Below are 25,511 nucleotides of genomic sequence, written 5' to 3' on the forward strand. Positions count from 1 at the left end.
AATTTCTGCCACCAGGGGTCTCTCAATTAAAAGAATAAAAACAAAAAACACATAGTTTGATGGTGTTATGAATTAATCTGTGATCAGGGGAGTTGTTGTCTTCATTGTTAAATAACCACCATTGCCAACGAAATTCTCTCTGACGTGACTCGGACAGAAATGTTAAAGGACGAGGTATTGTTTTAAAGTCTAAGTCACATTACAGTATGTTTAGTCATGTTCACCGACTTCCTCACTCTCCCACGCATCGTCTGGCTTTTCCTTAAAGTTATACCAACAGGTGACCAAATGAAACCCACCACTACCTTCAGTAAATTTTTTTTTACTTATTTCTCTGGGTTTGAACATTGTTGGAAGCATTTGGGATGATGTGCACAACAAAATATTTAACAAAAGGTCAAATCATAAATATCATATTTTTAAATAGAGTCTGAATATTTCTTCCAAGACTAATCTTCAAACAGTAGATGCCAATATGTTGGGATACCTGCCCTATGACATGACCGAGGGACAAATGTAAAAGCTGAAGGAAGAAAAACAGGGATTATTGAGAAATCAATGGGATTCTCGTGCCCACAAACTATAATCCGACATAACCTGAAAAATCCCCAGCCTAATGCAAAGCGTCCTAGCTCCAGCTCTGCCTCTTTCTTCTCAGCGATATTAAAATATCACCTGACCAGGATTCTCATTAGACTAAAGAGGCAGGTGCTCCATCATTGGCATTTCGCTTCCATCAGGCCGCCGCCCCTGTCCTCCTCAGAGTAATGCGCTTCGCATGCAGCGGAAAGCGTGACTTAATGTTTGCTTTATTTGTCTGGCCTGTGCAGTCGATAGGGCAAGGGTCACTCCTCTTCAATCAGGCAGCGGGTTTAGGAGAGGCAGAGGGGAGTAGGGACAAGAGGCAGGAATGGGTAAAAAAGAGAGGAAAAGTCAGATGCCAGAGGGAGCCGGGAGTGAAGGCAGGAGAGACAACAGACAAATGCTCCAAACCTTGTTTAAGTTTGCATGACTTTTTTTTTTTCCCTCTCACCACCACACATTTTGTTCCTCCAGCTTTGTCGCTTCACATCCGTCTCCCTTCCTCCCATCTGCACTTTTTCCTGCACATGCGTCACTCTCATCCCTCACTTTCTATCAGCCTCTCTCCTCTTTGTACGTTGTTATGCCCAACACACACACGCTCTCCTCCTTTTTTTCCCACGCTCAACCATCTTTACTCGCGTGTCCTTAACTGTCCTTTCCGACCATCTCTGCTCTTGATACACCCGACATCATTTCCCCCTTTTCATCAGAACTTTATCCAAACCCATCTGTCCATTCTCTTTCATGTTATGCCTCTGTCTCTCACTCCCCTGTGTTATCTTTTCCTCCTGTTCCTGATTGGATTATTATTATTCCCCAAATGGATTTTTGTTCTGACGATTCAGCATTTAGAATGAATATTTAAAGTGGAATTTCTAAAGTTATTATCCTCCAAATGGATTATTATGCACAGCACCCAGCTGGAATTTATAAAGTAGAGTTTAGCGTGTTGATTTTTTTAATTTGGCTCGTCTTGCGAGCCTTCTCAACCCCAAACGCTCTTTCTCACTCTCTCTCTCTCGCTCTTTCTCTCTCTCTCGCCTTTTCCCTTTGTCTCTTGCCATCTCTCTCTCTGTCCTACTTTTGAACCCACTTATTCTATCTATCTCTCTGTCCTCCCTCCAGACCCTCTCTCTCACTCTCTGTCTCCCTGCCAACCCACCCCGTCGCCCCTTCGCCCTCCCGCCCTCCTTCCATTCCCTCCTCTCACTCTTTCCCGCTATCTCTGCCTCGTCCCGTTTCTCCATTTTTTTCCCTCTCTAAATCACTCTCCCTGCAATGTTAATTCAAATTGCCTGGTTTGGGAGGACAGTACAGTTCCAATAATGCCGAAAGCACTTAGGAGAACATAATCAATCTCTCTCTCTCTCTCTCTCTCTCTCTCTCTCTCTCTCTCTCACAGTTCTCCCCTCTATCTCTCTGTTTTCTCACCCTATTTTATATTCCCTCCATATGTGGAACAGGACTCAAACTATCTGCCTCCTTTGATTCTCTCTATCGCGACACTCTGTTCTAATCGACCCTTTGTTTGAATATTTTATCACTGCTCTCTAAACGTCTGTTAACTTGAGCATACCTTTATACTCTATATGGCCTGGTTTGTCATAGTTAAACCTCTAAAGCTACCCTGTAGAATTCATCGCTAGTAGCTATATGGAGCCATGTTTTTAGCATGTTTGTATCATGCATGATGTACGAGCATGCAGGCAATACAATAAACACTGTTGCCGGTTTCACGTTAATCCACTGATTGACAGGTATCTATGATAACACGCAACAGAAATAGCAATGCTCCAACAAAAGCAAAGATGAGCTTGCAAGCTAGCAAATGTAGATGTAAACTGTGCAGATCTTAAAATATTTCAGAAATCGGTTCAACAAGTTTGTGAGACTTTGAGGACACACTAAATGCATTTTAGCTAGAGACACTGAATGTAAACATTACATTTTTTGTTTACAAGAAAACTTCACACGACACCTTTAATGCTACAGCATAAAGCACATTTTAGACAGGAGTGTGCTGTGGGTTGAACAGGAACACCAACTGCCAGCCGTGCTTTACTGACACATCATTGCCCGACCCTACTAATTATCCTCTACCTTAGCTGGAGCATTTTTTGTGGAAAGCCTTCAGTCAAGAGTTTTAGTTTGTTAGACCATGGGAAGTAAAAATTCCCAATTCTGACTGGCTGGAAGGTGTGGATTCACTGTCAGTAACCATACAGTTTAACCATACACCTGTTGTTATCTTGCTAAATCAATGCACCAGTATTACATTGTAGCTAAAGACAGTAACAGTGAGGCTTAGCTGTCTAAACACCAACAACCAAATAATAATAATAGGATAACTAACACTAGCAAGTCTATGTAGCTTACCTTGGCTACACTGAAAGGACAGTTTGTTATTTTGGCTTGAATATAACAGAAAACAGCACTATATTCATATTGGTTAAGTCAATTCAAGATTTTAAAGCAAGCTGTAAAATGTATTTTACTCCCAAATTCAAAGCTTGTCAAGCTTTTTTAATCTCTTGGCTCAGCCTTGTGAGTCTCTTCCTGTTTAGCTTGCTGTTGCCTCACAATGCAAATGGCAGAAATCGTGAGTCAGAGGAACCATATTTCATGATATTTAAAAACAGAACAGCATGGTGATCATAAAATATTTTTAATTTGACTACATGTGGCATTTTGTTGGCAAGTATCCATATTTATAGTTATCGTCATTGTCATGGATGACTTTGGGGCTAAGAAACACCTGATGCCAGACTTGTCCTTCGCATGGCTTTGGAATGACATATCTTTGTTCATGTGTCTCATTACTTTTACCCATTTAGTGTCTCTATTTGCCTTACTGCTTCTTGCTCTTTTATTTTAACATTTGCCCCACTTAAATTCTCCTCTTTCCCATCCCCAAACAGCTCCATCACATCCCTCCATGTGTCCCTCCACTCGCCTTTCCTTCACGCTCAGAGAGAGTTTTTACTGCACATAAAAAATTCCACTCCCACTCCTCTTTTTCGCTCTCACTCTCTCCCTCTTCCTCTCTTTCCCTTGTCAGTCTGTCCCTCGCTCTTTCATGTACATGCACACCTCTCCTCAGGCGTCAGCTGCTGCCCTGTCGGGTTTAGGGGGGAGACAGGTGGAGAAGAGAATCAGAGATGAAGAGACAGACAGAGAGAGAGGAACGGGGGAAAGGGAAAGAGGACAGGGAGGGAGAGAGAGTGTGACAGAAAGTGAGAGAGAGAGGTGGAGAGAGGGAGTGAAATACTTCTAATTCACAGAGACAGGCTGCGTTTCCGTGGCAACGTGGTTTCCATCGTAACAGCCCTGCTAAGGATGCCATTAGTGAGGAACAAAAAGAGAAATGCCACTCACCGCTGGTATGGCGCGCACACACACATACACGGATACACACAAACACACCAGTCACCTACATGCGTTTATACGTTCTGCTACTACACTAACAAACACACACAAGCACTCAAGATAAGCTGAACACGCACACACACAAATGCATCCACCCACACGGCGCTCTATTCCCCCTATTCAACACACAACTCAACACACATCCTGCTGCCGCTTCCCCACTGCCCACACAGGAGCTCAAACTAATACAGACATATACTAATCTGTCTCACACCTGCGATTAATCCTGCCGTGGCTCCTATATGATGTCAAACCGTTTCACACTTAGAGCTGAGCACAGAGGCCTCGTCACGCCGCGGGGCACCCAGGCTCCGAGGAGCTGCGTCCACATTCTGCTGATGCCCTCCGCACCGTGCACTTGTTGGAAACGATGTGCCAGAGGGGTGATAATACTTTGATGCGCATTTTGTACTGCTGACCCCACACACACATTTACATTCAAGGAGTTAGGCTGCTGCTCTTATCAAAAGGAAACGCACAAAAAACATCCACAAGAGGAAGAGATTAAATTTGTAAATCACTAGCGAATAAAGCAGCCGTTGGTAAGGAGCGTGAAGGTCATAGCAGCAACATTGTACATTGAAGAAGTCCCTTCAAACAATATTCTCGTTTGGAATGAATAAAAGTCAGGCAAAAAATGGTTTTCTTTAGTATTCAGGAGACATGTGGATAGTTTGTTATACAAAAGGCATGCTGCTGACCCTTTGAATCCTCTCAGCAATGCTCTGCAGCATCTTGATAGGTCCAGCAGGACAAAGGGGCAGAGAGGAGGAGGCAAAGAACATGCTCTTGTACCTGTTGTCTATGTGCAAAAGTACATATGACTAATTGTTCATTTATAACAAATACAGCTCAGAAAGTCATATTATTATCTCATCTAAATTAAAGAACCCATGTGCTGTGATATAAGCTGCTGAAATGCAGTGTGCACAATTACTCTCTCGAAGCCCTGATACTAGACAGCATGTTGATATTACTATAGGCAGCAGGCATGTTGCTCGCTCTCTGCTTTGCTCCAGGGCATCAGAGACAATAACCTAGTTTCCACTGCAGGGCCGAATAGCCAAACAGAGCATGTTCATAACCTACCACGTGTCACTGAAATTTCATCTCAAAATAAAATGTGATTTGTTTTGCTCCTTATTGCCAAAAGAGCTCACACAAACAAATGTTTAAAACAGTTTCATCCCAAAATGAGACTGGAAAAAAAAACTGCCTTTTAAAGTAATGGTATGAAAACATATCAGGGGTTACTATAGCTTATTTTGAAATGAAATCCTCGCACTGTAAATCTTGCTGTTCTATCACAATTATATTTAATCATGTGCACTTCCACCTTGTGATGGAAAAGTGGTTGAAGTTACTGTCGCTACAGTCTGAATTACTTGTGAGAATGTGCTTGAACTCTATGGCCAGAGCACACAGTGACTTGCGGGATGATACTATAAGGTCATCTGCAGAGGGTTTAATGTTATCAGGCCTCTGATACTGAGAATCATGATGTTGATAGCAGTACTGGAAGCAGCACATTCCCAACCCTCGGCATTGCTCTGGGGCACGGGAGATGTTGTTGCTCTCCGTACAGAAACAGACTGTTATTCACTTATAGCACTGCGGAGCTGAAAAGCTGTTCACAACCATATGGGTCAGGTGCAAAATGCTCTGTGTATACAAAGGTAGGGTTTATGCATGAGGAGCTGCTGCTGTGTTAGAAAGCAGCATGCGTTGATGTGTGTGCTCTATGTGTGTGTGTGCAGGGGTGAGGTGTGGCTTTAAGGTGTGAACTGCATGTTTCATGACTCTTTCCCTCATTAGCACAAAAAATTGTGTTGATGGTTCCATGTAAGTCAGCAGGACAGCATGATGGAGAAATTATTTTGAAAATAGTGTAGTGCTAAAACAGAAATGGGTGAATGGTCTTCTTGATAACAGAAACTCCTGCAGGGTGTAACACAGAGAAAAGTGATGCTTGTGCCCAGAGATAGCTGAGTGGATAAGTCGGCCACCCCTGAAGCCTTTGTGTGTCCCCCTGCTGACCTTGGATCAAACGCTGCCACAACTTTTCCCTGTTTAACTCTCTGCTAAAACATGGGAGTTCAATTGATGCCCATATAATGATTGTGCTTTTCAAATGCTACTGAGGCGGCAATGTTCATTAGCATTTAAAGTAAATCACAATATGCAAGGGGTGAACATAACAGAAACACCATGTTAAAAAAAGACCTTTGAAGTGACTAAACAGAAGTGCAGCTACACAAGAGAATCACATCAACTTGAAGGGCAATCAGTAAAATGTGAATTCTAATTAGCTGTGAGCTTAAAAACACATCTGACAGTCAACATTTTAATGAACAAGGTTCAAAGTAGCTCTGCTCGACTGAAGCAAAAATCACGATGACAACTATTTTGGTCAATATTGAGATCACGATTATTTAACATGATAACTCATTGACATTGGAAACATCATGCATTTATTGAAACTTTGAAGAAAAGGTATTTAAACAGTGGATTTCTTTGAACTTTAGATATACTTCAATTGAAAAACTACATAATAATTACATTATAATAATAATAAGAATAATAATAATAATAATAACATGACGTGTAATTATAGTTTAAAATGAAGGCATATTTAATATATGCTTTGTCATTTTTATTTGGTATATCAAATGTGAGAAATGATGGCACAAATGCATATCGCTCATACTTTTTGGCCGGTCCAAGCACCAGTATTGTAATGGCAAGAATAGATGTGCATCAAAACCCATGCAGCTGCTTGACTGATGTGTCTATGGTTTTTCGCAAAACGACGGCTCACTTGACTGCAGTGAGCTGTACTAAACATGCCACAGCCTGGCTAAGAGTGAGTTTGGGTGAAAAGCGCACTGCTGTAATGTAAAAGGGTGTGCTAGATTTATAACACAAAACAATAGCATCACTGTGAAATGGAGGGGCACAACAAACGTTTTATCTTAATTATCTTGATTTCATAATTGTTGAAAGCCAACCGAATTCAGCACAGAGCAGACCAGAAGTCAGACACCGAAACAACATCCGATTAATTTTCATAATAAAACACTCCGCTTTGACGCCAGTACAAAAATCTAAAAAAAAAAGAGACAAATCCAAGCACTTCTTCTAATCTTCGGTTGGGAACACTAACCTTTTGTCTGTTTGTTGTTGTGTTTATAACACTTATACGTATAAGTGCGGTCGCATGTGCTTCTGTAATTATTGTGGGAACTTGTGCTGCACTCAAAAATGCAGTCGGTGGGGGTTGACGGAGCACGGAGCAAAACCGCAGTGGAGCTGTTCCGCAACGTACATGCAACCAGTGGAAATAACGGGTTAGACTCAAATCAAAGTTTGATTAATCAACAACTAAGACCACAAGACTTTTTTTCTAAAATGGAGGCTAACTTATGGGCATTAACAGACCACCGTCCGCCTGTGGCCAACAGTTGGTCAACACGATGGATTTAGACATAATTTGGATTTTTTCTACATTTAGATGTGACTAAACTCTACTAGAGAGGTTGGTGATTTTATAGAAATCACATTTTTGGTTATGGTTTGGGAAAGTTATAGGTACAGTTACTAAATCCAAGCTCTGTGTTGGAACACCAATTCTGAAAGACTCCGTGCACCTATCCTCTACACCCTTTACTCTCTGCTTTGCTAAATATAGAGCCCAAATACGTCCTGCTTTGCAACTGAAAGTAAATTGCCTAATACTGTAGATGTAGTTCCTACAGTCAAGTGCGATACTGGGCTCTGGATTTGTACTTGATTTCTGAAAGCAAGGCTGCATAAACTGCCAGCTGTGGAACTAGATGGTGGATCTATTATGTACAGGCAGCCATCTTGAGGGAATAATTTGGTCCAATGATTGTTCTGCAAGGGCACATAACAGCCAAAGTATATAGCTATATGGCTGTTGCGCAGAGCCCCAAGATGAAAACACGTGTTCTTTCATGACATTGCCAAATTTCAAGAGGATAAATGTATTTTGTTTTGTGTGGTCACATAAATCATGCTGAACACAGCGTAAGATCTAATCGTACAAGGGGGGGATACAAATTTGGTTCTTCTTTTTTGGACTCCCTTATCTTTGTTGCTGGCATCACTTAACAAAGATAAAAGTTCAGCTACAGTGTGATGCAGAAGTTCTTGATCGGATGTGATGCACAGCATGCTGTAGGTAGGTGCTACTATCAACTGGCCCTTATCCAGAACAAGATGAGAATACAGCACGGGTCTGGTCTATTATTTCCACCTTCTTATCTAACAAAATAACCTTGGCATAAGTTGGAGGAGCGATATAAAGACTGCTGAGCCAGTATCAGCTGTGTCTCTTTGGCAAAGTTGAAACTATGCTAGGACGCACAAAAAACTATTACAGCGTCATCAATTTTTCCCACAGTCAATGGCCTGACTTACATGCCATCTTTCCTGTAGTCGTTTCAGCAGAATGTGTCAAACAAATACTTTAAAAAGTCAAATGATTCATTTAAGCAGGCGTATGGATTGACTGCTTGCATGTGTATGGCACTGGTTGTTTTTGTTGTTGTTGTTGTTGCGTTAGCTGTTGTCCTAGCACACAGCGTTCTGTTTATTAGCATATTGCATTGTTTAAAAGCCCCCCTCAGCGCCCAGCCGCCTCATGCCAATAAAAGTCTATTAAGCCTGTTTGACTTTGCTAATGCAAATCAGTCTTTGGCGGAGAACAGGCCAGCCAAAGCTCCAGTCTACTAAACAAGTGCCTGACAGAGGACTGATGTGACAGAGAACAAATAAACAAACTAATGCCAATAACTAAATGCCCAGTGGGGGTGGTTTTATTAATGATAATAATGATGATGATGGTGATGAATGATGTTTCTCAACATGGTAATGGTGATAAAGATAATGGGATGACAAATAATAAAATGTCCAGTGGCAAGATCATAATGATGAGGATGAACTTTAATGACCACAGTCATACTGTGTAAAAGTGATATTGATTGAACTTCCATGAACATCTTCTGATCTATGCTTAAGGGGTGACTAAAGGGGCAGCAAGGTCAGTCAGTCCACCACTTTGGTCCAGACTGAAATATGGCAACAAATTCATTAAAATTGGGTACAGGCACTCCTGATGTCCAGACGATAGATCCTAGAACTTTGGTGAACCCCTGACTTTTCATTTAGCATCAAGTTTATACTTAATTATAAGATAGATTGGAAAAAGAGTTTTGCTCAAACATTTGTAGTTCCAAGACAATGAATACAAATAACTTTGGACATTGGGACTTCCCTCCCCCTCCCTACTTTGGTTTTGGGTTAACTGTGTCATCATTTAGTGGATGGATTACCATGAAATCTGGAACACACATTCATGTTCCCCTCAGAATGAATTGCAACTTTTCATCAAGGGCCGTCGTCAGGTCAAAATTTAAATTTGACCTCTAACCAAATACCTGTTAAACTAATGAAATTACATAGAAAATTAGTTACGGGTATACATGGTAAAAATTATACCATGAATGTATTATTTAGAACTCCACGCGGTGGAGCTGCTCATCCTTCCAATTTTGCCCAATGGCCACTCGCTGTATTGCAGCAAAAGTCCCTGCTGCCAAAAAGGTTTTTCCCCATAGACCGCCATTATAAAAGCGATTCGTAAAAAGGTTGGCAGGACACCTCAACCCACAGAGATGGTCAATTCTGACTCTTTCTATTATGAATTTTTGATCCATGGGGTGTTTATATTTGTAAAACTTTCCATAAGCCAAGGAAAACGATTTTAAAAATCTATGACGTCATCACAATGTAAAGTCTATGGGCTGAGTGGGAACTCAAGGGCAGGGCCAGCGGCAGAAACTCTACTGCACAAACTCAGTGGGCCAAATAACCTGGAAGTAAGCCTGGAAGTGGGAATCTTTTTTGGCATATGCACCTGGTGAACAATTCTCATTGGACTGAATAGGCACCATCTTTGGATTCACTATCCAAACAACACCCACCCCAGCCAGTCTGTTCACCCTGCTGCCATCGGGTAAAAAATACAGAAGTATCTGCTGCCGTATCATAAGACTACAGAGCACCTTCTATTGTGAGGCTGTGAGACTCCTCAATTCCTCCTCCACACTCCACTCTATAAAATACTTGTCTTGTTTTTGTTTGTCTGTGATGCAGCATAAAGGGGCTTAAACTCAGTTTCATTTTGCAACCCTGGTGTTGTAAAATGATAAATTAATGAACCTTGAACTATCTAGTACTGTTTTACATCTATGCATTACACCTGCTTAACATCAGCATGTTAGCATTGCCGGCTGGAATGCCTATTTTAGCATCTAGCTCATAGTACCAGTGTGGCTAGAGCCTCACAGAGCTGCTAGCATGGCTGTAGACTTTCTCTTGTTTTGTAATGTATCATTCAGATCTGTATTGGTGCCTAATGAGTTCCTGGTTTAAACCTTATTTCACAAATTTTCACAGTGGGATTTACATAATTTGACCAAATGATGAAGTCAAAGAATTGGCCACGGTTTTATACATAAATTCCTTAAAAAGAACATCCTTTGCAATCTCCTCTAAGCTGTTTTATTATGTGACTCTTTAGTCATAAACATGGGGATGCTGGGCCTAGTATATTCAGTGTGTGGGACTCAAGGTTCATTCAGTAGCTAAAAGCATAAGATAACCAGACAAACACAGTAGTGCCTGTTGTGGAACTCCTAAAAGCTGTGTGCTGCCCACTGGAGAAAACATCATGTGCTTCATTTTTCTTAGGTGGCTTTACAACACTGAAAAGACTGCTGGATGTTGTCAACTCTTGCATGTCAATGTGTGTGAAGCTCTATACTCTCTCTGCACGCTACAGTTGAAATAATTTAATGTGACAAAGAATACAGCACTTGCTAGCACAATAGGTTTATGTTAGTGGAGACGAGATTGGTGGCAGCTTTACTTCTATATTAAAAAAATAACTAATCCATAGTTTGTCTTGTTTAACTGGCATCCTCAGTATGACTTCAGTGAACTGTCCGCATAGTTTTATAAGTGGAAATATTTTTCAGTAAATGACTTTTTACTGCTGCATCTACAAGTCTGATCGGTGCCAAGAGATCACAACATTTCAGAAATATCCTGTCCCCATGAGTGCTGTACTGCATTAAATCACATTTGCAATATCTCCCCTGCCAAAATGTGAACTCCACAAAAAAGAACTACTGATGTACAGTAAATATTAAAATAAATAAATATAAAATCCTCCCCGTTCCTGACGTGGATTAATGCAAGGATGAGGATAATGAGCCAAGTGTATTCAGGCTGTGTTGGCAGTCTAGGCCTTCAAACGGTACTGAAAGTATCCACACAGAGTGAGCAGCATCATACATGCTGGAGGTGTATTTTTCGTCTCGCAGCATTGTCTATTTGTCACGTCTGACTCATATGTGTGTGTACTGTATCTCTAACTGTGTTTGCATGGATGCTGAAGGCTGGGCAGAGTGCCCGCCGGTCGACGTGCGAGGACGAACTGCAGGGCTGTGGGTAAATGCAGACAGACAGAGGGAGTGAAGACTAAAGAGGAGGTGGTGTTTGCTGTAATTTAGGAGAACAAGTGGAGGGAGGGGCAACATTTACATTCATCACAGGAGCTCGCCTCGCCTCGCCTCGCCTCAACTCACATGACGTGAGAAAGAGAGGGAGAGGAGAAAAGGAGAGCGCCAGAGCGGTTGAGATAAAAAATAGAGAGGGAGAGATGCAACGAGACAGAATGGGGTTGAGCAAAAAGATCTTTTCTGTGTTTCTTGTTTTTTTTTTTTCATTCAACCCCAGGAACGCTTTTGTGGCAATGAATCCATAAACACGGCTCTTAGTTTTTCAAAAAGAAGGCAAATATAATATTTCTGGGATCTGTTTGAAATGATCTAATCTATGAACTGCAATGAGATAAAAACGAAAATGAAAAATGAAAATGCTTGAGAGAAAAAGAGCACTTTTATTTCTAACTAAAAAGTACAGACAAATGTTGGTATTTCAAAATAATGCACTCAGGGAAATTCTAAAACAAATGTAACAGAAAATAAATCTACAGGGAAAGCTGCTGTGTCTGCTTTATATCAGAATCCAGCTGTGTGTGACCGCACCCATACAGGGTGTCAGGAGTGTTGATGATAGTGGACCGCTGGACTGTTTTCCCACCTGACATCCATCTCAGGGTGAAAACAATGTGCGCTAACAAGGGTCGGCTCAGATGGAAACAGCCTCTGACACCTAAACAGTTCGGTTTGTCACCTGAAAATTGCAGGATTGTGTATGTTTGTCAATGCTCTCATGCTTAAGATATAATTTTCTACACATGTGTTTGGATGGCTATGAACACACACGAAGGGGCAGCGGAGTTTATGTAAGTGTCTGCAAATATGTGTGTGTGTGTGTGTGTGTGTGTGTGTGTGTGTGTCCCTGCTCAGTACAGAGAGTGTCTAGGTTGAATAATTCTTATTCTGTAGGTCAGCAGGAACACATCTGAACATATTGGTCTGATGTATAGACTGCTCTGTGTGTGTGTGTGTGTGTGTGTGTGTGTGTGTGTGTGTGTGTGTGTGTGTGTGAATCACAGCATGTGGCTCTGACGAGGGCCAGCTTGGCACAGCACTGGTGAGTAATTGAGCGAGCACATTGTAGTCTTCACTAACGCCTTTCTTCTTCCACATCCCTGCCTCCTTCTCTCTCTCACTCTCTCCTTTACTTCCTCTCCTTCTGTCTCTCTCTGTCTTTCTTTCCCACTCTCCCTCCCTCCCTCCCTCCCTCCCTCCCTTCTTTCTATTATTCAAATGTCTTTCTTGCTCTCCGTCTTCCCTTCCTTCACTCTCTTTCTTCCATTGATACAGGGCTTGTAACAGTTGCTCGACACAGGAGGCCACGGGCGAGGCGGAGCATGGACAAAGCAAGGGCAAACAGGGAGACGGCGCTGAGAAGAAAAGGATGAAATTAGAAAAGAGGTCTGAAGGAGAGATAAACTGACGGAACTTGAGTACAAAAAAGGAAGGAAAAGGAAAATGTGAACTAAATAAAGTATTAGAGGAGAGTGAAGAGGGAAATAGCCTTGAAATGAAATTCAAATATGTGTTTGAGCAGGTAAATGAGCCATAGTTCAATATCAATGTATTCATTTTCAGCGGGATCAGATTTTAATAATATAATCATATTTGGTTATTGTTTTACAAAGTGTTGTTGTACAAATTAATGTATCCAAACTAAAGGTAATTAAAAACAGACATGAGTTATTGATATTTTGGATAGATGTGTGTGAAGAGTTTTTTTATTATTATTAATGATAAATTTGATTATTTTATATGTGAATATTTATTGGCTTTTATGTGATATAGCTATTGATATTTGTCACCCAGTAGCAGTGGTTTATAACCAAAATCATGCTTTCGACTAGCTTTAAGTTTTGCACAGCTTTATTCACACTTGCTACTGGTTAGGAAATTGTTGACGGGGATTTTCTATATGTGCATTTGGCCGGTTTTCTTGCACGTTATTTCCTTTATTTACATTGCACTGTGTTCCCACTGTGAGGACAGACTTGCTGATACGACCGGGCATGCGAGTGACTCACACGGAGTGATCTTCCTTTGTCAAACTCTGCTTCTCTATTTCATGAGCTCTGGGCCAAGTGACACTGAACAAACAGACCTCAAGTCTCAGTGAGTATACAGGTATCTCCCCTCAGTGCCATATTCAAAGACAGATTGATTTTGATCTAGTATACTGTCACATAGTCATACAGCAGAAGTCAGAAACTGATGCGTAGATTATAAGTAGTGAAGTCTCATGACTATGCTTACAGTATGAAGTTAAAGTACTAATAATTCTACACTTTCGTGATACATGGTTGAAAATAAAATGATAACTCTCATGTTACAATGCACTTATATGAAAAGAGTGGAGTCTTCTAATCAGATATCTATTTTGTTGGTACTCATGTAATGTGAAACAGCATTTTAAAATCAATACATCATGACTGAATAATTGTAATAAACTAGTATTATTTTGAACAAATAAAAGGCATGATCGAGACACACAACCTCTTGCCTTTTCCACAGGTATATGGATATTCAACAAAACTAACATTTCCTCTGTGTTTTGGCATCTTGTTCACACGCAAATTACAGGCTTGTCTAAGTGGAGACTTTTCTTTTTTTAACAGAGGGGAAACATACCCGTTTAAAAAATATATATATGTACACGTGCACACACAAACTGATATCGCTGTGTTGCGCTGTCATTGGAAAAATCATAATTAATGTTGCTCCAGGGCCCTCACTGAAACTGACCAATTCTGTTTTTGTAATGTCATAGCTTAGCGACTCAAGGAAAAAGGGTATAACCCTTTTCCTAAACCTAACCAATTATTTTGTTGCCTAAACCTAACCAAACATCGAACAGAAACGGAAAATATTAAGTTAACTTAGTGTGAAAATAATGAGCGCACAGTATAATAATGTGTTCAAAATGACAGACAAACACCAGCCGTCTCAGTAGGAGTCCTGTACACAAGCCACTCAGCCATGACAGAGAAACATGTTGTTTTATTGGCCTTTAATTTAAAACAAAAATCTCTATTTGCATTGGAAGAGAAGCAGCCTCCTTTAGGTTTGTTTCAGCCAAATCTGACCCAAACAGCACAGACTATAAAATCCACCACAGAGGCTGCCAAGCTCGTCAGCTATGGTCTCATTTGTTTACAGCGATTATACTAATGACACAAAATGAATTCAGTACTGATTTATGCCTGTTAAAATACAACTTGTATCACCTTTCAATGACACTCTGATCTTGAGTATTTTACAATGAACTCTCACTCAATTATATTCTCACTCTCGGTGTCAAAATGGCTGAATCTGAGACTGTTTGTTTACAGGCCTAACTCACCAACTGTCACCAGTAACATGAAAGATGGAGGTCTATAACTAGGCGGACGTATCAACAGTTGGAGGGATATGGTTGTGTTAAAGGTTAAAGCGGTGGTTGTCTGGGTTATGCAGGGTGGGACAGGGTCCCTTTGATCCTTTCATGGTCAGGCCTCTGGGGCAATAATTAACCAGTCCAAAATTTTTACTTTTCCCATCCGTATCTCCCCTCCTCTCCTCTCTGTATATATGGTATGCTTTATTGGAAAGCACTGACTCATCTGAGCCTATGAATAGATAGAGGTCCATTCCCTTTCCACCTCTGAATGAGGGCGGGGGCAGGCGGAGATAAGGCTAATAAGGGTCCCAGCAAAGGGCCGATGGAAGGTCCACGGGGGGATAAGAGGGGAGAGTGGATGTCAGAGAAGGGGAGGAAAAGGGGGAGGAGTTGCTTGTAGATCTTGGTGGTGGTGGTGATGTACGGAGAAGTGGGAAAAGGGAGGGCTAGACTATTTGTGTCTACAGGGAAGAGAGGTAAAGAGGAAGGATTGGGACTTAGGAGAGGAGTGGGAACGAAAGATGAGGCTGGTGCTGGTTGCAATGTAGTAAGAAGAGGAGGAGAGAGGGAGGGAGGGAGGGAGGGATGGAGAAGGAGATTTTAGGGGTGTAAGGGCATGTCCAGAGGGAGTCAGGAGATGTGAGTGGAGGGGCTGGGATGGGGGGGAAGGTGTAGCTGGCCCTGTACCAGGGGGACAGAGAGTGAGAATGAAGGAAAAGAGGGCATGCTTGAAAAAGAGAGGGAGGGGAGGGAGTGAGACAGCGCCTGAAAGAGAGAGGAGGTAAAAAAGACAAAAAAACAAAAGGAGGTGAGGATGCATGGGTCCGACGAATCCTGTTCTATTCTACTGGCTTCTACTGGCATCTGGGCATGAGGAGAACCACATAGAGGAATGGCAGTGAGTGGGTGGGGGAGCACGGTGGATTCACACCTGGACATCTGGTATCAATCTGTCTGTCTGCCTCCTGTTAGCTGCCACAGGATGAAGCAGGGTAAGGAACAACAGGGCAAATAGAACAGAGCATTGAAAAAGTTGTCTTTAAACGTCAGCTATTTTGTCTTATTTCTAATTCTTCCACTTGCTCTCTCTAAGTACACATAACCATTGTAAGTGGCAGCGTTAATCTAGTGTATGGGAGCAATCTGTCTGCAATGTAAAGCAATAGAGCAGATGAGAGAAACAGAATGTGAGATGGAGAGAGTGAGTGTGAGGCAGTCTGGGGAGGGCGAGGTATAGAAAAAAGTTATGGGGTGAGTTTAAAAATGGCCACATTCTAAATGGCCGGAGTAAATTGAGACCAGCGGGGTTGGAAAATAGGACACATAAATTTAGGACTCTCGATATTTTTCACTACCTCTTCCTATCCTACTCGTTCTCTGCCTCCCTCTCCCTCTCCCTCTCTTTCTATCTTTCTCTCTCCAGAAAAGGGGAACACACACAGTGGGTTGTCACATTTTCTAAACCAGGACAATGAGGAGGTAAGAAGAGACTAGCAGTGGGACATTTGCCATGCTGGACCAGGAAACCCAGTTCACAGGTTCTGAATATCTTTCTATAGATGATATGTCTCTCTGAATCACGTTTTTAGTGTTTTTTATTTTTCTCATTTATTCAAAGGACTGTCTATGAGTCCTCCTAGATATGCATGCACTCCAGCAAAATTGTATCTTATTTTTAGCAGACTCACTATCTTCTGTTTACTGTCTTTACAACATATCAGATCTGTGTCAAGTTACTGCTGATTTAAAATGAACATTTCCTCCTCCTGCTGCGCCACATTCAAAGCTTTCAAATGGCAAAACAAGGGGAGGAATTTATTGTGAAAGAAACCTCAAGACACACAATGTGTTTTTCATTGAGGTTAGCATTTGGCTAAAACCATTTATCAAAACATATCTACGAAAAAAGACCATGGTCAATTTCTGTCAGTTTTAAATATTGCAAGGTGTGATGGAAGATGAGGGAGTAGCCAATGAAAGAAGTACTTACTTTATTTTATTAACAGCAATCAGATTTAAAAAAACAAAAAAACAACACTGATTCCAATAGCCAATAAATGTTCAACCCACAGCCTCTAGTATAAACATACATGTGAATATATATAATTTACTTTTACTTGTACTTTTGATACTTAAGTACATTCAATGTCAGATACTTTAAGACTTTTATTCAAATACTTTTTGTGTACTTTTTACAACACTGGGTGTGTCATAGTGTTGTGTGAACAAACTACAGCACTGTGGACACCATGAAATCAGACTGATGTTGCTCGTGGCACGATTAGGGAACTATAATAAGTTACAGCAGCTGCATCATTGTTGTATTTTTAGTAGTGTCTAGCTGCGGAGTGCTTGGTCCCCCAGAGTTTATAGACTTTTAAGGCTCAACTACTTTCTGTATTCCACGTCCTAGAAAAGCAATGAACTTGACATCGGTCTGGCGTTCTACACAGATGTATTTCCCATTACCCTATTCCAGTTGGTGGTGGTAATGCACTATATGGCTGTTACTAACTGCCATAAAAATCAAGAAGAAGCAATGGCTTAACGAGAACAGGACCAAGGACAAGATTACCGCACATTGGTGCAACAGATCAGAAGCATGGACAAGGAGCGTTAAGTATGAATTTGGCCTTAACCACACTTACTGATACCACCAGTGACCACAGGTGTCAGCAAATCAACCAGGACTGAAATCTTAACGATTACAAGGTTGAATGGAGTGTTGCCAATCCAGATGTCCACAAAAATAATGACAAGCACCAAGTTAATATTTGATATGATAGCGATGTATTGGCAAAATAAACAAGATCTAAACTCAGGATAAATGCAGGTTCTGAACATTTCCAGAAAAGAAAAAAAACAATGTGAAGTTTTTGCCAATGAAAACAGAAAAACAACCGACAGAAAAACAACTAACAAAGAAAAACTGGACAACGGGAGCAGCAAAAAAAAGGGAGAGAACATATCCAGGACAAAAGACCAGATCAGAAAGCTCTTACAGGGGGGTTACTATGCTTTACTAAACACAACAAAATCCATGAATGAACTAAACAATTAGGGGAGAGAGATGTGAAAGAGACAAGAACAGAGACAGGAAGAAGGGAAGAGAAATAAAAACAGACAAAGAGAAACACTGAGAGAGACATCAGGCACAGGAACACTCGCTTTTTAATTCTCTTATCGTTTACAAATGCTCCTAATTGCGTCTATGTTTTAGCAAGGACGCAGTGCTGCCAAGCTGAACAGCACATTACATTAATAGAGTACAGGACCTCAGTGATTACTACAACAATAGGTGCTATTGTAGGACATTAATTGGGAATATAAATGCAGGCACATTTATGTTCAACCCACTGGACTAAAAAGGACATGGACTGTACATCGAACAGGAAATGACACCTGAGTAAGTTGATTACTTTGTGACTAAAAATTAAATAGGATTATTCCCCTAAACATAGGGTAAATATTAGGACAAGGGGAACATGTTTCTTTGGAAAATCAGGTGTGGACATTTAATTGCTCCTTGCACTGTCATTAAATGGCTCAACTGGCTCGCTCCACACAAACACACACACATATACATCCTCAATAACAATTATCTCTGGACACAATTCAACACCAATTCTACGCTATCATCAAGCCAGTTTCCTCTGAAGAATTAGCGCACACACACACACACACACACACACACACACACACACATACAGGGACACGCTGTCTCTCTCTTTACAAAAAGGCTTGGACACCCACAGTCAAACCACCACACTGGAAACGTTGAAAAGCCTGAATTATTTGGGCAAAAGGTAATTGATCACATCCTGCTGTTTTGTTCCTGAAGAAGGCTGCCAGTTGCACAAAAGATGGCCGGGAACAGATTTGTGGGTGTGTGGCAGCGAATGTGTGTGTTTGCGTTGAATTGATGTCATGTGTGTATGCGATGAGAACGTTGCAGCTCATCGTGGATCCAGCTTAGCATTTCTGCCATTATCTATTTAATATTCATACATTAATTGCCCTTGTAACACACATCTTACAATATATTTATGAAAACACATGTGTGTGGGCGTGCCCATGTGTCTGCCTGCATGTGTGCAAATGTTATTCATATATTACTATAGTTTCCCTCGGGTCATCAGAGTTGGCTGCTGTTCCTTTTTTCATTAATTGCTGACGATCTTACATTTAAATCCTGTGCACAAGTGGATGCTATCTCTCTCCTAATCTACAGCACCAGCAGCCTCCACTCACAGATTAGCTCACTGTTCATATTATGTGGCGGCCCTGGGGTGATCAGCGACAACTACAGCTATTTGTACCACTACAAAGCCATACCTTCTAGACAAGCTGAGAAAAATGGCTCGCCATGTCTTGATAATATGAGTATTAGCCAAAGCTTTAGATTGTGCTGATTGCTGCAGTCTAACAGACAATGTAAGGGGACAACAAGCATGGTTGTGGTGTTGGAAACTGCTCCAGACAAAAGACTGGAAGATACAACCATGTTGGCAAGGTAACAACACACATACACACACACACACACACAGATGTACAAGGACACACACACCCTTAAACTCTTGGACGCCTTCCCTCTCTCTTCTCCTCCTCCTCCTTTATCTTGTCCTGTCTTTCACAGATGTGGGTACAGCTGTGCTCTATCCATCTTTCTCTCCTCCTTCAGTCCTCCTCTATTTAGGCTGTGATTTCCTGAGGAAAAAGGATGCTTCTCTTTTTCTTGTAACATTGGCTACATTGGATAGATGCTGATACACCTGCTGCTGCACTCCCTGCAAACACACGCTCTATGTCACTCTGCCTTTCCCTCTCTCCATCTCTCTTTTTCTCAGCCGTGTGGCCGTGCACTCAGTGCACTCATCCTCTTACTTACTGCCCAACCCTCCCTCACTGATCTTACTCATTGATATAGATGTGAGTGCCCTTTGCCTCCATCCGTCTCTCTCCATTCCCCTCCTCCTCCGCCTTCTTCCTCATTCCTTGTTAATACTGGCTGCCTGGCTTCCTCTCTCCATCCCTTCATCTATGTAACTCTCTTACTTTCAAGCTTATACACAAGTTGACTCTTTCTCTGCACTAACAGTGACTGCAGACGAGGGGAGGACGATAAGGCTAAAAAGTTGTATCACGTTCTATTTAATCCAAATCATGACTACAGCCAGACTTGAAACCTTTAAAGATTAGAGCTTCAATGATTAACCAATAAACAATTAGTCAATCAAAAAAAAAACTACTAACCATGCCAACTATTTCAATAACAAATTAAATAATTGTTTTAGTCATTTTTTAAGTAAAAAAAGACAACCGTTTGCTGGTTCCACCCTCTTAAATGTAAGAATTTGTTGCTTTGTTGTCATTTATGATAGTAAATGAAGAGTCTTTGGGATCGTTGGTTGGACAAAAGAAGCAGTTTGAAGACATCACTTTGGGCTCTGGGAATTAGTGATGAGCATTTTTCACATCATTTCATGGTCACATTTCCTGGTCACATCATCAAGTTTTTACAATTAAAAGATTAATCTCCAAAATAATACACAGATTAATCAACAGTAAAAAAAAAATCATTACAGCCCAATAAAAGATAGTTGTTTATTGACACAAGCTCCTCCATCTCTATGTTGCTACCCAAGGAAGAGCCACAAGAAGAATTTTTAGTTTTCACATAGGCACAAACTAATAGTGTTGGAAACAGACGTAAGAAGACATTTAATACCCTGATCTCTGCGATTCACTTTCAAGGTCAACCACCATCTAAAATCATCCGATCGCCCACCTGTATGACTAACAGTACATAGCCACTTCCCACTGGCAAGCTATATGTACAGATGCCACTTTGGTAGCTGTAGTCCCACTTTTTATAGCTGGGCTCCTGCTGCTGTTTGTTTCAACCCCAAGAGGAACTGTTCCAAAAAATAAAAATGTTTTCTAGTTACAGACGTCAGAAGTCTCACATTAGGCCAATTGAGAGGCAGTTGTGATGCAATGGTGCAGGCCTAGATGAGGGACTGTATCTCCCGTTGGCACATCATGCTACGCCTAGCTTTGTGTTTCATCACCACAAATACCAAGTAACACTCCTTGTAGACGCATATGTGAAGAGAAAACTGTTCTCCTGATTCTGATTCGACCTGACTCTTCACGCGGCACTACAGTAGTCCGCTCCAAGAGGATATTTTTTATGGAATTATCTTGTACCGTTCCTCCAAATTCTTTTCCTATTCTGCCCGCACTAAAAATCTAAATGCTGTATTCTCCGCCTTCAGTGTCGCTCCCTGTTATCATCCTTCCTTGGATGTGTAATGAAAAAGGAGGGGTTGTCTTGCCAACTGTAATAGCAGCATTTGGCCTTCAGTTTTGACGGTGCACATATCTGTGTGTGTATTTTGTGTGTGTGTGTGATGGAGCGAGGCCGTAAGATAAACACCTCATATTGCAATCCCTATTTCCCAATCTTTGTCAGTCCATTTCCTTGAGACACTCGCTCACAATAAAAAAAATACACATCCGCAGCCCAATTTTTCTTTAGCTCCATAAACTCGGCCTCTCACTCTTCCTTCCACAATTACTCTCTATCGCATTTTCTCCATCTCTGCTGCCCATAAGGAAGAAAAGTTTCCTCTACTTACTTCTTCTTTCCCCTCCTCATCTCTCTTTATCTCTCCTGCTCACTTTCAGAGACATTTTTCCTGCCCTCTCCCTCCCCCCTTTCCCCTAGGTGTCAAACTCTGTCCCATCTTCTGTTGTTGACTCAGCCCTTGTCCTCACCTCTCATCTGTCCATCACCTCTACTTGATCGGGCCCAAAACCCCTCAAACAAATCCCGCCTCTCCTCCCCTACCAGCTTTCACTCAAAGCAGAATTTCTTCTACCCAATCTCATCCTTACTATCTCAATTTCTCCACTTTTCCCCATGTCTCTCCCTCTCTCCCTCCCTCTGATCCCTCTCTATCGTATTTTCGCCACTCCATTGTCTCAGCCCATTAGGCAGACACAAATCCGTTTGGAGACTGAGCCTTAGCGCAGCCCCGTCCTCACTCTCCTGGGCCCTGGTGCAGCCAGGAGGAAGCTCTCAGGAGAGGCACACTCTGGCTTGTGGCCGGGGGAAATCCATTTAAACCTCTGCCACAAAACGCTGCTCTTTCCGGCTGCCTGGTGCACTTAGGGCGCGTGTGTTTAATGAATGATACTGTCCCTGCACACACACACACAAACACACACACACACACACACACACACACACACACACACAGGCTCGTGCATTTCTTCACTATCCCCCCACTGCTTCCCGTTTCCCTTCTGCCCCCAAAACCCTGCATCTTTCCATGCCACCCATGCGCCAGGAGGACAGTTGGAGTGCTCTCAAAGAAGGGGTTAGGGGGTTACAGACAGGCCACAGTTCAGAAGGGTTAGGGTTATTTAGATATTTAAAAAAGTGGAGAACATATATGGATGTATGAGCATTGGGCTGTGAGAAAATGTGTGTTTTTGCATGTGCGCTTGGAAGAGCGCAGTTTTAAATGGGAGTGGACGGTTGCCTGCCATTTCTCTGCTTAGTGCTCTAATAAGATGGAACAGTGAGAAGAGTTTCAGTGGTGGCCGCTGGCCTGGCCACGTCACCGCGGCTCATGTCTCGGCTGGTACAAAGACCTGTTGACACCAGAGGGTCAGCAGACAAACAGGAGGACAACAGCATGGAGACAAGGAAGGCTCAAACAGCATCAAGCAAATGTCGTCTGCGTTGTATCAAAGGTCTCACTTTCCCTGCACAAAAGACCCATTAAGTTTCATTATTCCTTATTTAATACAACTGGATTTATGCACAAAGTAGAAAAATGAATTAACTGATATTTGTGGAATGGGGTCCAAACCCAGATTCCAGGCGGACACAGATAAAGCAGCAGCAGATTGCTTTATCCCATTAGGCAAGGCCTAGTAAATAGGCAGAGATCTAGCTCTCTGTTCTGGTGCAATCTCCAGCTGATCCTGTCACTGGCATCAGAACTGCTGGCAGTGTGTCTTTCTAGTCAAACACCCGAGCTTACCCTGTCTGTCTGTCTGCCTGTCTATCTGTGTCTCTGTCTGCGCCTAGAGTTAATAATACTGATGTAGTATGGCAGAAGGGGATGAGATGAGAAATCCAAATGAGTCGAAATGGCATCACTGCTTTGGGCAAATGTTGATATTTGGAGGACCATAAAGTAGCAATAGGTTCACCAGGCCTACACCATTGGCTGCATTGACTGTACTGCACTACCAACACGAAAGTGCCTTAAAACTGCATTGTTTCTGAAGGCCAGCAGAAAGAAACTCCACTGATTTCAAAAAGAAGCATCTAAGGTTATGAGATAATTATCCTAAATATCACTTGATTTATGAACTCAGTAAACAGTTTCCTAATGAGATCATTGTCTCAATCATTAATTTCAATTTCTCTTCAATACAGCATGATTTTCATTTTGTAAATAATGATCCCATTTCAAGTAAATAAGATGATGGAGCAGGCTATGCTTTTGGCATGGCTAATGATAATAATGACAGGTTGCTAGGTTAGGTTCTCAGTTAGATCCAATCAGGATATCCTCCCCAGCTCCGACCTCTTGTCCAAATATGGTCACTTATGAATCCAAAAAACCAAGATGACGACGGCAGTCATGCCAAACTTGAGGCTTCAAAACGGTAGTCAACATACCAATTGGTTTGTGACCAATAGGCGTCATCAGGTCTATGAAATGTATCCAACGGGCATTAACGACATTACGCTGGGTTAATACTGCTGAGTTCACCAGGGTGTGTAGCACATGTAGACCTTTATGGTGAAAATGCCAAAACAGTGTTACAATTTAGAAAAATATACAGCAAAACCTCTACAGTAGTTTCAGCTGTGTATGTTGGGCAAGAGTCTTTACATCTATCTTTGTTGATGGAAAAAAGACTCTATACGGTTATGTATTCTACCCATAACAAGGTTTCACAGGAGTGACTCCAGTAAAATAAAGTCATGATTGACAGCAAAGTGAAGCCAATCGAAATAAAATGGAGCAAGATGAAGTTCATAGACTGGCCTTTGAAGAAACAAAAAACACTGTATGTTATATCAGCAATGGAGTTGGTTTAGCAGAATTTTGAAAGATGTTTTTTGTTTGAAAAACAGCATTCAGCATTCAGTGCAGGTAAATTCAGGACACTACATTTAGTGCTGACCAACACATCCATTCACTGTTTCCAAGGTGAGCCGCTCTTTTTATTTTAACACTCAAACCACCCACACATACTTCCTCGTACAATTACTGTAAATGGGAAACTTTTTGTTCTTACATAACCTGTGCTGTTTGAAATTTTTTTTAGTGAAGAAAGACTGAGTGTCCTACCTTGGCAGCCATGATCATGGAGGAGCCCCCGCGGACTCCGAGGATGGGGATATGGGTCTGGGCTGAAATGAAGTCGAGGATTTGGGCGATGGCCTCCTGGTCGGTGTCGTCCCCAAACACCACGCCCTGCAGCCAGTGCTCCGTCATTAGGTCGCAGATGCTCTTGATGATGCTTTTAGGGTCCGTCTCATTCATTGTCAGCACCTCCACATTGGGTGCCATGTGAAGGAAGTCCTCCTTCTCCCGACCCCCGGCCAGCGCCATTTCGCTGGAGTTGCCCACCAGGAGAACAGCGATGCTGAGGCCACGCAGGATGTTGGGTAGGACCATGTGGTGGGGAGGCGGCTGAGGGATAGGGACGTAGTGGCCGCCACCGCCTCCCCCGCCCTTCTCTCTCCGTGAGTGGCAGGCCGGGGGCAGGTGGAGAAGGCAGAGCAGCAGGAGAAGGAGGGAGAGGCAGAGCGAGGCGCTGGTGCGGCGGTGGAGCGATGGAGGCGGGGGCGGATGCAGGGGTCGGACTCGCCTCTCTTGCTCCTGGGTGACCGAGGGGGCGGAGGAGGAGGCCCCGGCTTGGCCGTGAGGCGGGGAGGGGCTGCGGCAGCCACAGACAGGCATGGTGGAGGAGTGGGAGAGTAATACCTGGAGAGATGGAGGAAGAAGAGAAGAGGAACAGAAGGAGATGAAGATAGAGAGAAAAGAAAAAGAAAGGGGGAGGCAGAGATTTGATAAAGCAAGATGACAAGAGTGGAAATAAAGGAAAAAAGAGAGGTGGGAGATAGAGAGAAGAAGACAGAGGTTAACATAGCACCATGCAACATTGATTAAATAAAGTGAATTGCCGAGAGGCTACATGCATCATATGAATCAGTGCATATCAATGTCAGTACACAGAAATGGGGCATTGAGGGGGAGAATAAAGGGGGAGGAGGTAAACCTTGTGAAAAACGAGGCTCTAAAGACTCAAAGAGGGATGATAGGAGAGGTCACACTTGACACACATAAATAGTGCATAAACACACACACAAACATACGGTACGATGGCATATAGTTTACGTATAATCTCACACGGATCAATAATTCATGTGGAATGTTCTCAAGCAGCATTATGGTATATATTATGGAGGATATAAACTGTCCCTCCAGATGAGACAC

The 25,511-nt window shown here is 42.2% G+C and overlaps 1 protein-coding gene across 1 annotated transcript in view; it reads right to left on the reverse strand.

Annotated features, from left to right (window-relative positions):
- The window catches only part of grin2ba (glutamate receptor, ionotropic, N-methyl D-aspartate 2B, genome duplicate a), a 98,212-nt gene extending 73,658 nt beyond the window's left edge, over positions 1 to 24,554 (reverse strand). Inside the window, exon 1 of the mRNA XM_073494669.1 lies at positions 24,360 to 24,554. Within this exon, the coding sequence (XP_073350770.1) occupies positions 24,360 to 24,554 (195 nt within the window). The remainder of the gene's footprint in view (positions 1 to 24,359) is intronic.
- Positions 24,555 to 25,511: the final 957 nt, after the last annotated feature.

This window comes from Pagrus major, chromosome 23, assembly GCF_040436345.1.
Source record: "Pagrus major chromosome 23, Pma_NU_1.0".
NCBI lineage: Eukaryota > Metazoa > Chordata > Actinopteri > Spariformes > Sparidae > Pagrus > Pagrus major.